At 39.3% G+C, this 15,977-nt stretch overlaps 2 protein-coding genes across 11 annotated transcripts; one reads left to right on the top strand and one right to left on the bottom strand.

Annotated features, from left to right (window-relative positions):
- Positions 1 to 445: 445 nt before the first annotated feature.
- On the top strand, positions 446 to 2,660 carry fkbp1aa (FKBP prolyl isomerase 1Aa). Of its 2 annotated transcripts, none has more exons than XM_079897442.1 (5): positions 446 to 596; positions 799 to 846; positions 1,500 to 1,612; positions 1,824 to 1,998; positions 2,307 to 2,660. In XM_079897442.1, the coding sequence occupies exons 1-4, from the start codon at positions 560 to 562 to the stop codon at positions 1,950 to 1,952; spliced, it is 327 nt and encodes a 108-aa protein (XP_079753568.1). In that variant the 5' UTR covers positions 446 to 559; the 3' UTR covers positions 1,953 to 1,998; positions 2,307 to 2,660. The 2 variants fall into 2 exon arrangements, with proteins under 2 accessions (XP_079753568.1, XP_079753569.1); XM_079897443.1 differs by having other exon boundaries at positions 447 to 596; positions 1,824 to 1,973.
- Positions 2,514 to 14,839, bottom strand: snpha (syntaphilin a). Of its 9 annotated transcripts, none has more exons than XM_079897428.1 (6): positions 14,699 to 14,833; positions 10,738 to 10,827; positions 9,419 to 9,478; positions 9,080 to 9,205; positions 7,019 to 7,168; positions 2,514 to 5,932 (listed from the first exon to the last, which is right to left on the bottom strand). In XM_079897428.1, the coding sequence occupies exons 1-6, from the start codon at positions 14,740 to 14,742 to the stop codon at positions 4,648 to 4,650; spliced, it is 1,755 nt and encodes a 584-aa protein (XP_079753554.1). In that variant the 5' UTR covers positions 14,743 to 14,833; the 3' UTR covers positions 2,514 to 4,647. The 9 variants fall into 9 exon arrangements, with proteins under 9 accessions (XP_079753554.1, XP_079753553.1, XP_079753558.1 ...); XM_079897427.1 differs by having other exon boundaries at positions 9,080 to 9,208; positions 14,699 to 14,832; XM_079897432.1 differs by having other exon boundaries at positions 9,080 to 9,208; positions 9,419 to 9,521; positions 14,699 to 14,831.
- Between the last annotated feature and the right edge of the window lie 1,138 nt (positions 14,840 to 15,977).

The raw sequence follows: 15,977 nt of genomic DNA, 5'->3' as shown, positions 1-15,977 counted from the left end.
CAGCTGTAAATTTATTTGAATTTCATTACACTTAGCTAATGTTGCTACCTTTTCCAAATTAATTTTGAGGAGAACACACAACTACCAAATTAATATCAAAGTCTCTTTTAAGTTATTCTATAGTCTTTGTTAATATTGTTGTGCTCCTGATGTAGACTAAATCAAGGATGGTTTCGTATGATGCCATAGGGTACTTAAATGGGTAGGCCTATACTTATGATGTCAGGTAATGATTTTAAAATATGACCTTACATGTTTATATCAGTTACTTGTTACTACTTTTGTTAAATAATCACTACGTTTTAAATACCTTATTTGTGTTGGCTAATACCAAGTTAGCATTTTCATTTGAATGGTATTATTATGGTTGGAACACTGTGGTGAGCGCGGTGAGGTTGATGGACGTACAGATGTAGAGCGCTGTTCGGTGTCCGGCCGCTGGGGGCGCTAATGCTCGAGTGTGGCGCAGACAGGGGGTTTTCTGCCCTCAATCACAATTACTGAATTACTGAAGCGCATTTTGTGTGCAGAGCTTCAGGAGTCAAAACAAGCAGCCAGGATGGGAGTCGAGGTTGAAACCATTACTCCTGGAGACGGTAAAATGCATCACATATGGGTTCACATCGACCATTCAAAAACCACAATGCTTAAATATATCAAATGATTCAAAATTTAAATCGATTTATTCTGCCTGTTTTTGGCATCACGGGCGTTAGCCTGCTAGCTAACCACTAACCTCTTCCCACAGGATTTGACGGGCAAATCTAATCGTTTTCTCTTCTTGTTTTGGATTTTTAGGAAGTACTTTCCCTAAAAAAGGACAGACCTGTGTCGTGCACTACGTGGGTAAGTTGACAAGTGATCGTGTTGATGAATCCCTGAAGGGTGTTAGCCAGCATTAGCTTTTAGCCGCATTGACAATAGATACTTTCGCATCCGCGATCCGCTCAAGGCTTTACATTTTTACTATTTTTATGGGTCCTAATATTTACCACGTCTTTGATCGTTCCTTATACTGAAAACTCTTAAATGCGACTTTTTAACAGCGCTGGATTTGGAAACCGTGGCCTGTTTTTTTGGATATACGGTGACTTTATTGCCGTCATTTACGATGAGATGGGCTGTGTTAAAAATAGCGGGCAGTCCAGTCAAGAAACCCGTTTTAGGAGATTCGGTCTGAACATCACATTCGAGCTTTTTTAACGTTTTTCATTTTCTTGTTTGCTAAAAAAAAATGCTGCAATTCGAATCGGTTCGATATGCTTTTCAAAATGATTCGATTCGAACGCGCCCGTAAATGTCATATGTAGATTCGAACGAACTGTGTGCGCTCATTGGGTTGTTTTGTTGAATGCTAATTGTTGCGAATAAATAACAGCTTTTAATTTTAGACGTTTACATTCTAAATGAATCATGATTTGGGTTGTTGAACGTATGTTTTCTTTGCATGATTCATACGTTTTAAATATTCCATGTTTTTCCCCCTCTTTCTCTCTCAGGCTCCCTGACAGATGGACGCAAGTTCGACTCTTCCCGGGACCGGGGAAAGCCTTTCAAATTCAAAATTGGCAAACAGGAAGTGATCCGTGGTTGGGATGAGGGAGTAGCCCAGGTAAATGCTCATTCTTCCTGAAATCAAAATGGATTTGATTTGCTGTATAAATCTGCCAGACCTATATTAAGTGTGTTCATAAAGTACACTTTTTCTTCATCAGACAAATAGGGCTCTCTTGTAGGGTAAACCCATGTCACTTATTTAACCCCCATTCATTGTTTTGTACTGGACCTAATTTGGCCAAATGACCTTTTCCCCCTTGTAACAGATGAGTGTCGGGCAGCGTGCCAAGCTGACTTGCACTCCGGACTTTGCTTATGGGAGCAAGGGGCACCCGGGCATCATTCCTCCCAACGCCACCCTCGTATTCGATGTGGAGCTGATTGGCTTGGAATAAAGCCCCCACAATTGGACTCAGGTTATTCCCTATTCATTCTTTCAGGGTATGTGCAAAGTTTTCCACATTTTTTTCTTTTGAGTTAATTTGTTATTGTTGCTCAGTTTTTAAAACACTTAATGAATGCATAGTAAATGAAAAACATCTTGTAGTCAGTTCATCCAGTTGCATCAGGCATGGATGACTTTAATAACTAACAGATAATCTTTAAAGGAGATTATTCTAGTCTTGGTCTTAACTGTCCTGTAGAGTTTATTTAACAGGCTCTTCGATTAAACCCTTGTAATCGTATTTATGGCCTTTGAGGAACACGGTTCAGTTGTTTAATAAACCTCTCTCTTTGTTTTTTTCCAGGTCAACCTTTTTAAGGAACATTGCTCCATGCATGTGATCCTCAAAAGGGGTAGTGTTAATAGCGATACCACTTAGCTTAGCTCTGTTTTGCATTTGTATATTTTGTTGCCTTTTTATTTCTTTTTTTCTGCTTGACATAATCACTGGTATACTCTCAATCATTGGAAGTTCACTAAGACATAAGTTTTTCATTTTTTTTTTTTTCCCCTTCTCTCTTTTTATATTTGATTTCTGTGTTGTAAACGCGATCACAGCAACAGGGTTTTGGCTGAGCTGGTAATAAGTACTCTGGTGGGGAAATCTGGTTAAGTATAAAACAAACTACTTGAAAATAAATTGTTTATAAAACATTAAGCTGGTCTCTGATGTGTTGATTGGGAAACTGGAATGGTGTGTTTGCAGGTGCATCATAATCATGTCAAATATGACGATAATTGGCAGAACATTTTGTAAGTCATTTGGTGCCCATCTCTGATATTGTGTATTTTGTGCTGGGTAGCCCCACTCACAGTAAAATCTCATTTGTCTAAATCCCAATCCACATAACTTATAAACGTTAATTATTTTGTCACAGCATTCTACTTTGTTTGAGGAAAGACTAGGACACTGCAAAAAAAAAAAAAAGTGAATTAGCACAACAGAAGCCATGTCATTTTAATGAAACACTTTTATTGTCAAGGTGCAATTGAACCAAACAATCCAAATTTACAATTAGGCTCGAGTGTTGATGGGCTCTGTCTAAATACACAATCACACTTTGCAACGTTGCTGTTCAAATCAGCACGAGTTGTTTATTCAAATGTCTACTTGAAATATAAGTTTATTGATAGTTAACTATGAGGAATTCTTGTGCTAACATGCGTTCTAAGCCCTTACAATAATCTACTGGAATGCCATGATTACTCTGTTTTGTTCTTTTGTTTTACTTCAAATCAACCGAAGACTTTGTTTTACAAATGCATGAATTAGTTACATAATTGCATTACTGAAATCTGGATGCATGCAATAGTTAGACTCATTGGTTTTGAAGCGATGCGTTAATCAAAAAAAATCTAAAAACAAGACATTTTATGACAGTAAATGTACATGTTCTCAACTATTGTTATTTATAAACCTTTGTGTTTCTAATGAATGAATGTTTTGGCATGGGTTTTGACTAATTTTGCATCCTCTCTAGTACTATTCACCTGAGTTCCACCTGAGACTGAGTTTAAAAGAACTGAAAATCTTCCACCCAACAACAGATTAATAAAGTCATCTTAGGTCATCACCTTCCATTGCTTTATCAATACAATTTGGCATTTTTAGCAAATAAGCTGTGATACAATTCAAATAATTCCATAAATATTATGCAAATGCGCCGACAAGCAGTTTCAAAATTCCTTTTGCTCATATATGAAGAAACTGATAAAACATAACTTGAGTAGAATAGTCAAGAATGACATCAGAGTAGTGATCCACAAAACACCACATTAGTTTAGGCATTTTTATGTGAATGAGTGAAGCATGTTTTTTAGAGATCCAAACAGTTTCTGGATGCATATTGCTTTATGTGTTCATATTTTATGAAATAAGATGGATTGGCACAATGGTTGCTTAGCAACAGGTATGTAAAAGTTTCAAATTTGAAAGCCTAGCCCTGCTAATTTGTTTGAGCTATAAGCTTGAAATTTTCTCTTCACGAAGAATGCACCCATGTCTGTATGACCTACCTAAAGTTAAGAGATTTCCTGTAAATGGGCCTCATTCATGAAACATGAGCAGAATGAATTCAGTTTACATAAGAATATGTCAAATTATTTACACTAATGTCAGTGAGTTAATATCATATCACTACAATCCCGTAGGGGGGATGTTGCAAATTTTCTGAAACTGACAGTGATGATGGACCAAGGTCAATATTTCAGTAGTACAATTTTCATTGGATGAACAGAATAAAAATAACTCTTAAGGCATTTAATTATTATTATTATTTTTAAATCTGTGCTTAAAAGGCCTAAACTTCTGTACATTGTGTATCTTGGACTCTGGTCATTGCTGTGTGCAGCTACTTTTGACTGTGTACTGCCTGTTGAGTTTCAGCCAGGAAAGGGAGGAAATAAAGCAGATAAGAGAACCAGAAGGAAAAGGAAAACAAATGGTGGAAATGAGCCTTGAAACTTCTGAGTGTCCGTGCAAATTAGGGCCACATTCCCTCGATCTTTGTCTCAAAAACGCATTTGAACCAAGAACAGATTTACGCCTCCTTGGTTCAAAGATATTACCAACTGGGAGGTCAAGGACAAAGAGTTCACACAAGGTCCAGTTAAAAGTTTTTGATGGTACTGTAATGTTAAAGTTATCAGATAGGTGTCGCGTTTCCTGTTCCCGAGGGCCCGCGACCACAGCCACTGCCAACCCGTCTGAGAGAGTGTAGCGCGACGGCACAGCATCCGCGCAACAGGGAGCTCATGTTGTACATCGGCATGCCTTCATTCCGTGGCCCACGGCAAAGCCACGCCAGTGTCGGAACTACGGGGACGGCCACCGCCAAGAGGTCGATCAGGAAATACCGGCTCCAGTGGCTCCTCTGAGGGGGGGTTGATTCTTCATCCTCCGCCTCTCCATCTTCATCATTGACTTTTACTACCGTTGTTTCCAGTGGCGGCAACTCGAGAGGTGGTAACGCTCTGGGACACGGTTGCTGAACCTGTGGCTTGGTCAGCACTGTTGGTGTCGCTGTTGATGATGTAAATTCAACTGTGCTGTCTAGCGGTAAAGTTTCTGTGATGTAAGACATCTGAGCAGGTGAAGTAGTGGCCGAGGATGGCGAAAACACCAGCGGCTCAGCTAAAGTGACGTCTGGTGCGCACGTTGCTGAAGTGATGACGCTCAATTCCTCTCCTCTGCCCTCTTCGGAGATCCATGTTATGGTGGGGCTACAGGCCTGCGACCGGTACCCTGGCCTGTCACTCACTTCGGATGCACTAGGGGGTGCTGTTGGAGGAGGAGGAGGTGGTGCTTCCTCCTGTGGGAGGTGCAGAAACAGATGGTGGTGTGGGAGGTAGGCATGTGGACCACAGCTACAGTTGTTATTAACAGCATGACAGGACCGGCTAACAGGCAACACCGTCTCTCCGCTACATAATCTCTCGCAGGTCGATGATCGCGACAAAGTGGAGCATAGTGTTGCGTGAGGGACTTGTTCAGACAGTAAAGCTGCTTCCAGAAGTAGATGAGTACGCCCGTCACCTCTCGGTAACGTCATTGCTCCTCTGTTGGCGGGAATGTAGCGATCAGAACATACATTTCCATTGCGGTCTGTAGCGCCAGGTGACGCATCACTGCTCAGCCTGGTGAAGGTGGCGCTGCGACTCATGGTGTGGGCCGGAGAGCAGCCACAAGACCTTGATGCCCCAAACCGTTGGCTTATCCTACCGACACCTAGACCTTCAGACTTGCAGTCCTGTTGATCTGCCTCTGTCCCCAGGTTGGACCTAACTGTGTCAACAGCCTCCTGAAGCTGCCGGATCTCCTTCCGGGCCTTTTTTAGGGCCAGCTGAGCCTCTACGCGATGACATTCCTCCTCGATCCAGTCCTCCTGCATCCTAGTCAGCTGAATCCGCAACTCCTCGACCTCAGAGTCTCTGCCGTGGTACAAAAAGAACAAGGGCATAGTAATAAATCTAATGCTGCATTCGAAATTGCAGGTGGTTTAGTAGGTACTACATTTGGTTTGAAACTTACTTCGTGTCCATTAAAAAAGTATGTTCTATATAGTATGAGTTTGGGTAGTATGAATACAATCAGGATGTACTACAGCTGTCATGTGACCACTGTCATGTGGCGTCAGTTGCGGTGCTTCACTGTCATTCACAACTTCTCTCCTGTGGCCTTGTGGGGTAATAAAGTCTTCATCAGATTTAAACTTCAGAATCTCTCCAGAAGTATTTGGTTATTCAGGTACTTTTCGTCAACTGTTTTCTAAATACCATATAGTAGGGAAGTAGGCATATTCGGACACTGGGTAGATCCCACTATATATATATATATACACATATATACATGTGTGTGTGTGTCAAGTCAAGTCACCTTCATTTATATAGCGCTTTTAAACAATATACATTGTTTCAAAGCAGCTTTACAGTGATAATAGGAAATTAAAGTAACTGAGATTGTTTTGGCTTTACAGCAGCTCTAGAATAAAGTTATTGTCCAGCTAAAGTTAGATTGTATAGTATATATATATATATAGCTATAGTTGATTCACTTCAGTCGCAAAGATCATTAGTTATTAACTTAGGGTCCGCTTACTCTGCTAACACGACACCGTTCTAACAAAAAATCCTTAATGTGATCCGGCCGCTCATTTGAGCGTGTGTGTGTGTGTGTGTGTGTGTGTGTGTGTGTACTTGTTTAACCTACATTGTGAGGACCAAGGAAATGGATTAGTAAACATACTAAATGAAGGTTATTTGAAAATGTAAAAATTAAGAATGTTTTCTGTGATGGGTAGGTTTAGTTTTAGGGTTAGTTTATGGGGATAGAATATACGGTTTGTAAAGTATAAAAAAAACATTATGCCTATGGAGAGTCCCCACAAAGATAGCGAAAACGTTTGTGTGTGTGTGTGTGTGCACATGAATTATTAACAGGACATGATCTTGTACTGCTAGAATGGCAGGAAGCTGTAAAACTCCACTGACACGTTGACAGATAGAAGCCCTACTAACCGGTCCTGAAGCCTTTCCACATTTTCCTTCAGCCGAGCTCGTAAGTGACGAATACACACTTCCTTCTGCTGCAGTGGGGTGAGATACTGCTCAGGAGCTGGAGGACGGATCCCGTGATTCTCACTACAGGTCGCATACTTCGCCTGCCGTCTGGTTTAGAAAGCAAGGAATAAATAATATTTCATTGTGATTAATCTCATAATTTTAAAATATTTAACATGTTAACGGTACAAATAAAACTAAATAACAGGTCCAAGTGTAATTATTAGGCTCTGTAAATGGTGTGACTGTACATTTAGGCAACAATTTTTTTTTTTACCCGTCTCACTTGCCCAACAAGCAACAGATTCTATATTTCTACTGAAGAGAAAATTAAGGAAGCTCTAAGAGGTCATGCATTGTACTTTTTTCTTTCTTGTGATCTCGGAATAAAATAGTTATTTCTCAAAGTATCGACATAACAAAAGTTGTTTTCTTTTGATCACACCTTTTTACCATGTACTCAACATAATAGCATGTTGTTTTTTATTGCACTAGGGGCAGCAAAAGCTTGGCGCAATCCTTAAGCATCATCTGTGAACAAATAGTTTTTTACTTTGATCAGGGATTCACTCGAGCTGAAATAGCTCTACATCTGTGAGTGACTGGCAACTCCCACATTCATGTTGTACATCTGAGAAGCTGTCCGGTCTACAGTTTTATTGTCGAAGACAATATAGTGACCCTAAATATGTGGTCAGTTTTATTGCCAGCAGCCAGTCCATCTGTACAACGCGCAATTTGTAATGGCAATGGGGAAGACATAATGTGCACGGCAAAACCAGTCCCACTCACAAGGAAATTTAATTAAAGATAAAATTACATTGCGAGTCAATTGCAAATGAGACCTACAGAGGAAGAGATTTTCAGAGAATAACAGTCTTGACTTCAGAAGACTTGGAATATACACTGCCCGGCAAAAATAAAACATGATTGGATCATTAATGCTTGACAAAAACAATGATGCACTTCTTGATGGAAATACATGTTGTGATGTTATTTCCAACAAGAGGCGCATCAATTTATGGTCAAGATCTTGTATTGTCTCCTGAGACTCTGTAAAGTCTCCTCCAGCACATCCCAAAGCCTTTCAATGAGTTTAAGATCTGGACTCGATTCATGTGTGAAAATGATTCTTCATGATCCTCACAACCATTCTTTCACAATCTGAGCCTGATGAATCTGCACATTATCATCCTGAAATATGGCCATGATGTTTCTTCACACATGGTTGTTTAAGAATTGAAAAGCTACACACTCCATCAATTAGGATTAGAAGAACTGACAAACAAACAGCAACTTTTCTTTTGGCCGGGCAGTGTAGCGTGCGAGAAGTATGAATTACCTTTCATGGGTAGTTGTGTCCTAATGGTTAGAGAGTCAGACTAATAACCCGAAGGTTGCAGGTTTGATCCTCAATACGGTCAGGAAATGACTGAGATGCCCTTGAGAAAGTCACTGAACCCCCAATCGCTCTCTGGGCGCCCACTGCTGCCAGCTCTCGTGTGTGTGTCCACGGTTTGCAGTGTGTGTGTTCACTGCTGACTACTCCTAATGTGTGCACTTACTGCACTAAATTGGATGGGTTAAATGCAGAGGACAAAAATGGGTACCATACATGTCACTTTTATGGTGCTTTTTTGTCCTTTTTTTGTAGCATAAAAGCCCCAGTCCCCATTCACTTTCACATAGAAAAGAGCAGCTTGTACATTCTACAAAATATCTCCTTCTGTGTTCTACAGAGGAAATGTAGAAGTCATGAGGGACATGAGGGAAAGTAAATTAAGAATTTCAATTTTTGTGTGAACTATTCCAACATGCACAATCACATCAGTATTTCTGTATTTCAGAACCTGAATTTCCGATTTAGACACAAATAACCAGACTTATAAATGGATATAGAGTCATGTCTGTTTCATTAATTCTATTTTTGTACTGTACTTTCTGCCACCATACAAAATCTGGAACACGACCCTAGTGGAAGACAAATCTAATCTGCCTTCGAGTGTGTGCGCAGCTCACCGTGGTGTGGCTGGGTTGGAGCGTGGTACAGTATTGCTCTCTGTGCACTTGCAGGATGCTGCTGAGTAACTGCTGCGGACAGTCGAGTCCCCAAGCGAGTGTCGAGTGCTGCTTGGGGCAGCAGGCCTTCTATGAGACACACACACACACACACACACACACACACAGTGACAGCTGAGCTCTGACGTCCATTTCAAACATGCTGTCACAGTGAAACTGGATGTGTTTTTGAAGGAATTCACACTACTGGTGCTTGCTTAATGAATATATCACATCATAATAATCAGAAAACTATCGATATGTTTGAATATGCATGATGAAGAAGGCGGATAGCATTACCTGCGGGAACCAGCAGATGGTCTTCGGTTCACGGGGACGGACATGGGTAAGGACTGGCACCTTGTAACGGCACAATTACAAGGATTCTTCAGGACAGATCTCTCTAAAACACACATACACCACAGAATATGAAATACAGTCAGTACCAAACAGATGAGACAGGATATTGGTCTCTTGGACAGGGATCTTTTTAGTGGAATACAAAATGTTCAGATTATACTTTTTAAAAGAGTTCCTGACCTTGACATACATGAGGGGCTCCTCATGCATTTCTTATTATTATTTCAGGAATCTTTGACGAATAGAAAGTTCAATGAACAGCATTTATTAAAGCATTTAATAAATAGAACTCTTTTGTAATAATATAAATGTGTTTACATTCACTTTTGAACAAAAAGTCTTCAAAACAATTAAAGATTATGCTAAACTATATGAGTTAAGTTTTCATATTTTTCGTATTAGCAAGAATTGAGTTGTTTTAATGAGGCTTTTTTCTTCATTATGATATTAGGACAGTTGTATCACCCAGACTATTTTGACTTTATTCCCCCATAACAATACTATAATTAATTTTAATTAATAGATACATAATCATTAATAAAAAAATATGTAAATCATAGAAAAGCCGTATTTAGGTCGCTGTATGTATGAATTACATTATGTATTTTTCATTGACCCAAAAGCAAAATGTTCATGCTGTTATTTTCCAAAAAACACGTCATATGACATTCTGAAGCCGCACCCTTTCTGTGCTCCACGGTAGAAAGCTAGTTATGAGAGTTTAGAATAACACAAAAGGTGAGTAAATTATGACATAATTTTGACATTTTTGGCTGAACTATAAGTTGCCGTGGCCATTTGATAGCCACAAACACAAGTGTTTATTAGGAGACTGTAACCTGGCATCGCACTACAATACCAAATCCACAAAGACACATGCCAGACAATATTAGATTCTCAAGATGCTGAACACAATCCAACAGAGAGCATTTCATTCTGGATGCCACATGACTCACAAGACAATCAATGCTTATGTAAACCAAACATTCAGAACAATACACAAAATGAACTAGACAAAGGCATTCACACATATATACAGCGGACAGATTTTTTCACACTTTGCACTGAGCTATTCACACACTGACAGAAACGTTGATTGTGGTGATCTGGCATGATATGGTGACATGAGTGACAAGTGTGTGTGTGGGTGTGGACATAACACTGGATGTCATGATTGAAAAGCTAGTGTGAACTATAAGATTCATGTGCTTCTAGATTATTTGTATGCATATTTGATGAATGTTCTCAGAATACTCAACTGTCCAAGAATCTTCTCAGTCATCCATGAATGTGATGATAGTAGTGGACCCTTTGTAAGCAGTTTTGCAAGATGTTTGGATTCTGCATCTCTGAAAAAATGTTTTTTTTTTTCAGTCCACAATGTGCAATGACAAATAAATTGATTCGCTGAGAAGTTTGCACTGTCATCAGCAAAGAAGGGGGGTATTCTGTATGATAACATTTCCTGACACTGTTTTTAAAAATAAAACCCTTCACAATAAATAAGCAGAATGTGTATGATATGGCAGTATATTTAGCCCCTGAGCATCTGTCAGACAACAGGGTTCAGTTCAGGACAGTGTGCAACATAAGGGTCTGCACTATGACACAGACACAATATCTGGAAACTATGAATCCATATGTTCCAAAACCAGCCTGAACCGTCAAATCCATCTTTATCATCCTAAACAAACCCCCTCAAACTACTTCCTGTTGCTCACTTTCATTTCTGCTCTAGTTTGGTTTGCAGCATTTCTTATGTTACTATGTGTGTGTTGCATTCATCATTCTAAATCTAAATATACTGACTATCAGGGACTTTCTTTATTTAAACCTGGAAATAAACATTTTGAAAACAATACAAGAACTGATATAATGTATTATTAATATAAAATATTTCTGCACTATTAATAGATGACTAAACAAAGTAAATCTGCGGGTTTATTGAATGAGACATTATTTGTGACACTTGAGACACAAAACGTGATGCTAAAACCACCAGCATTGACACTGTTATTGAACTGAACTGAATCAACATTGAACTGAATTGAGCTGAATAATGACACTATTGTCTTTGGTAGAGCTGCTCTACAGCAAAATTTGAATTCTCTTATACAGTGAGGAAAATAAGTATTTGAACACCCTGCTATTTTGCAAGTTCTCCCACTTGGAAATCATGGAGGGGTCTGAAATTGTCATCGTAGGTGCATGTCCACTGTGAGAGACATAATCTAAAAAAAAAAGTTCCTACGGACAAAATTGCGATTGTTAACTCATGATTTCTGTTCTGTCTGTGCGCACCAATCTTGCACTTCTATCTCCTCCTCAACCAGACCACCTAGAGACTTCGGGTTTTCGGCATTATGTTAAGGAAGGTCTAATCTCGGGAACGCACAAAAAAAAAAAAAAAAAAAAAAAAAAACATAAAAAGATTTACTATCTCTTAGTGTTGTGATCCCATGACGTCAGAAAATTGCGCTAAAACACTCACTGAGTTTTTATTACTTGTTTAACTATTTATTTGTATGATACAGCTCCAAATAAGTATTTGAACACCTGTCTATCAGCTAGAATTCTGACCCTCAAAGACCTGTTAGTCTGCCTTTAAAATGTCCACCTCCACTCCATTTATTATCCTAAATTAGATGCACCTGTTTGAGGTCGTTAGCTGCATAAAGACACCTGTCCACCCCATACAATCAGTAAGAATCCAACTACTAACATGGCCAAGACCAAAGAGCTGTCCAAAGACACTAGAGACAAAATTGTACACCTCCACAAGGCTGGAAAGGGCTACGGGGAAATTGCCAAGCAGCTTGGTGAAAAAAGGTCCACTGTTGGAGCAATCATTAGAAAATGGAAGAAGCTAAACATGACTGTCAATCTCCCTCGGACTGGGGCTCCATGCAAGATCTCACCTCGTGGGGTCTCAATGATCCTAATAAAGGTGAGAAATCAGCCCAGAACTACACGGGAGGAGCTGGTCAATGACCTGAAAAGAGCTGGGACCACCGTTTCCAAGGTTACTGTTGGTAATACACTAAGACGTCATGGTTTAAAATCATGCATGGCACAGAAGGTTCCCCTGCTTAAACCAGCACATGTCAAGGCCCGTCTTAAGTTTGCCAATGACCATTTGGATGATCCAGAGGAGTCATGGGAGGAAGTCATGTGGTCAGATGAGACCAAAATAGAACTTTTTGGTCATAATTCCACTAAACGTGTTTGGAGGAAGAAGAATGATGAGTACCATCCCAAGAACACCATCCCTACTGTGAAGCATGGGGGTGGTAGCATCATGCTTTGGGGGTGTTTTTCTGCACATGGGACAGGGCGACTGCACTGTATTAAGGAGAGGATGACCGGGGCCATGTATTGCGAGATTTTGGGGAACAACCTCCTTCCCTCAGTTAGAGCATTGAAGATGGGTCGAGGCTGGGTCTTCCAACATGACAATGACCCGAAGCACACAGCCAGGATAACCAAGGAGTGGCTCTGTAAGAAGCATATCAAGGTTCTGGCGTGGCCTAGCCAGTCTCCAGACCTAAACCCAATAGAGAATCTTTGGAGGGAGCTCAAACTGCGTGTTTCTCAGCGACAGCCCAGAAACCTGACTGATCTAGAGAAGATGTGTGGAGGAGTGGGCCAAAATCCCTCCTGCAGTGTGTGCAAACCTGGTGAAAAACTACAGGAAACGTTTGACCTCTGTAATTGCAAACAAAGGCTACTGTACCAAATATTAACATTGATTTTCTCAGGTGTTCAAATACTTATTTGCAGTATCATACAAATAAATAGTAAAAAAATCATACATTGTGATTTCTGGATTTTTATTTTTTTTTGATTATGTCTCTCACAGTGGACATGCACCTACGATGACAATTTCAGACCCCTCCATGATTTCCAAGTGGGAGAACTTGCGAAATAGCGGGGTGTTCAAATACTTATTTTCCTCACTGTATATATCTATATCTATATCTATCTATCTATCTATCTATCTATCTATATCTATATATATATATATATATATATATATTATGTGAAATTAAAAGATCTCCATTATATTGGAGAGCCCAATCCCTAAAAATATTTTAAAAAATGACTGAAGACTCTTCTATTCTATAAAAAAAAACCTTCTATTCTTTCATTATTTCTCAATCCCTCCATGTTCCAGCTTGTACTATTCTGATTCTGAATATCTGAATATCTTTGTATTGCTAGCACTTCTTGTGTTACTGCCTCCTTAAGATGAATTTGCAAGTCGCTTTGATAAAAGTGTCTGCTAAATGAATAAATGTAAAATGAAATGTCATATACTTCAATTGAATCAATCAACTGAAATAAATGTTGTCTGCTATGTCAACTATGTCTGTTGCCGAATCAACATTACATACAAAAGTCCCTGTAAATAATGCCCAAGATCATGACACAGTAAACGCTCAGCTAAAATACATCTTAAACAACTGTCTCGTCTTTCTGTTTGATCACACAGTAATATTTTAATGCTGTCAGTCAAGTTTTGGAGCTCCATCCAATGTTTTTAGGGCTGATTTAACTTTCATTTGACATTACTACACATTCAACAACACTTGCCTCTGAATATCTGACCGCCACAGGTCACTCTGGTGTCTGCAGAGTCTGACTCTAAGCCTATGGCCAGATAGGACTACAATAAAAATAATATTAATATACATAAAAGTTCAAAAAAGGCACTACAGGGGCATTTTTTTTCTACCACATTTTAAATATCTGAGACATATCCCTGCATTGCACTCAGTAACACAAGCCAAGATTTAAACATAAAAAAAAAACCAAAATAGACATTTTCATTGATGCACAACTTCCATGGTTTCAGGACCCGCGGTGGGGGCGGGGCATGATGACGTCACCAGCCTCCGTATGTTGCAGGTAAATCGTCCCTAAGTAAAGGGCACAAGCGGTCTTATGTAACAGTATGTGATATCAGCAGAATACTATCCGCCTGTCTGAGACTGAAACGCGGCGCTGCAACAGTGCGTCGTTGGTTTCGCAGGGCACAAAACTATATTAGGCTGGAGAACAAGCTTAGTCTAAACTGTTTTATGCTGAGAAACGCACTTATGATACACAAATCATTATGATGATGAACATCAAGCCTCCATCATAACATTACAGACGAGTTTATGAAAGTCGAGAGAATTAGTGACACAGAAGAGAAAGACCGGGTTGAACGTGACTTACATCCTCTGCTGTTCCGTCTCCCATTCCCAGTGAAGTTTGTTCATGGATGTTGTTGTCTGTCATTTCGCCCGGGTCGGTTGATGATGGACTGATGGATGCTGCTGATGAGAGCGCGCGCACGAGACCTGCGCAAGCAGAAACGACGCATTTGCGTGACGCTGCAACGGCGTTTCTTAAAGGGGCAGGAAACGAAAGTTAAAAAAGGATCAAATATCTGCTCGCAGAGAATCAGGGTATCTTCCGATCTGGACTTCAAGATTTTTTGTACAGTTATTATGCGCACGTATCTATCTTTAGTCGTTTCGAACCTTTAAAACATTAGTTAACCCCAGTGGCGATTGCTTTAAGACAGTAGCTTAAAATGTAATTAAACTCTTCATGATTAAATGTAGCTTATTGCCGTTCGTCAGTGGGAGTCTATGGCAAAGGCTTGTACCACTAATTTTGTTGGATAAAGTTCAAAACACCAACACATCAAAACAGAAGATACACATGCCTATGTGTTTTTGAGGATCCTCATGGAAACACCAGGCATTCATGGCTCGTATAGAATTGGGGAAACAATATTCAGAGGCCCAAACTGAGCAAAAGAATTGTACTGGTGCTGATATTTATAAGGCCAAAAAGTCAGATGAAATTCTTATAGCTTGTAATGTAAATCAATGAGATCTTTATAACAGTATTGCAGAGTACTATATAAAAATCAGTTATAAATGCATATCAAATTATTATAAGTGCATATAAATAGTTATCACTACAGTATATCTTCCATTAAAATGTGTTAAGATTATATTTGTTTGTTTTTTATTGTAGGGGACAAAACATGCAATGTGATAGAATGATTATTGAGAGATGAACAAATAAACGTTCCTCAAAAGACTAATGTATTGTATTTTTTATCATAATTTCTCTATAAAAAAATAACGAATGGATAATCAAGTAAACCAAAGTTTCTTCAGTCCAGTAAATGTTCATCTTTGAATATTACTAACAATATAAAAGAGATTCCTTCATTTGCTTTATAAAAATCGGTAAGATTCCACAGCAAAAAGACATATGAACCACGACCTAAAGTGGGACGTTGCTAGTATAATTGTAAAAGGCCTTTTAATTGAAGGCATGTAGTAGATTGTGTACAACAGATTTTCAGCAAAGTTTTGATCATACTGATAATTTAGAGGCCTTAAATTAATTTATTAAATATGATACAGTAGGCTTTATAGGGTTAAGTGCACATGCAGTAAACACCACTATCCAGTAATGCTAAGGGAGCTGCAGA

Source organism: Squalius cephalus (genome assembly GCF_949319135.1).
Source record: "Squalius cephalus genome assembly, chromosome: 16".
NCBI lineage: Eukaryota > Metazoa > Chordata > Actinopteri > Cypriniformes > Leuciscidae > Squalius > Squalius cephalus.
Note: the sequence above shows the minus strand (reverse complement) of the source record. Positions and strands in the feature narration are given on the sequence as shown.

Coding starts and splice junctions, on each gene's coding strand:
- snpha (XM_079897427.1), bottom strand. CDS start 14,742: ATGAACAAACTTCACTGGGAATGGGAGACGGAACAGCAGAGGAT. Junction 9,209..9,418: donor CCATCTGCTGGTTCCCGCAG/GTAATGCTATCC, acceptor TGTGTCTCATAG/AAGGCCTGCTGCCCCAAGCA. Junction 5,933..7,018: donor GTGGAAAGGCTTCAGGACCG/GTTAGTAGGGCT, acceptor GTACCACGGCAG/AGACTCTGAGGTCGAGGAGT.
- fkbp1aa (XM_079897442.1), top strand. CDS start 560: ATGGGAGTCGAGGTTGAAACCATTACTCCTGGAGACG. Junction 597..798: donor AACCATTACTCCTGGAGACG/GTAAAATGCATC, acceptor TTGGATTTTTAG/GAAGTACTTTCCCTAAAAAA. Junction 847..1,499: donor CTGTGTCGTGCACTACGTGG/GTAAGTTGACAA, acceptor TTTCTCTCTCAG/GCTCCCTGACAGATGGACGC.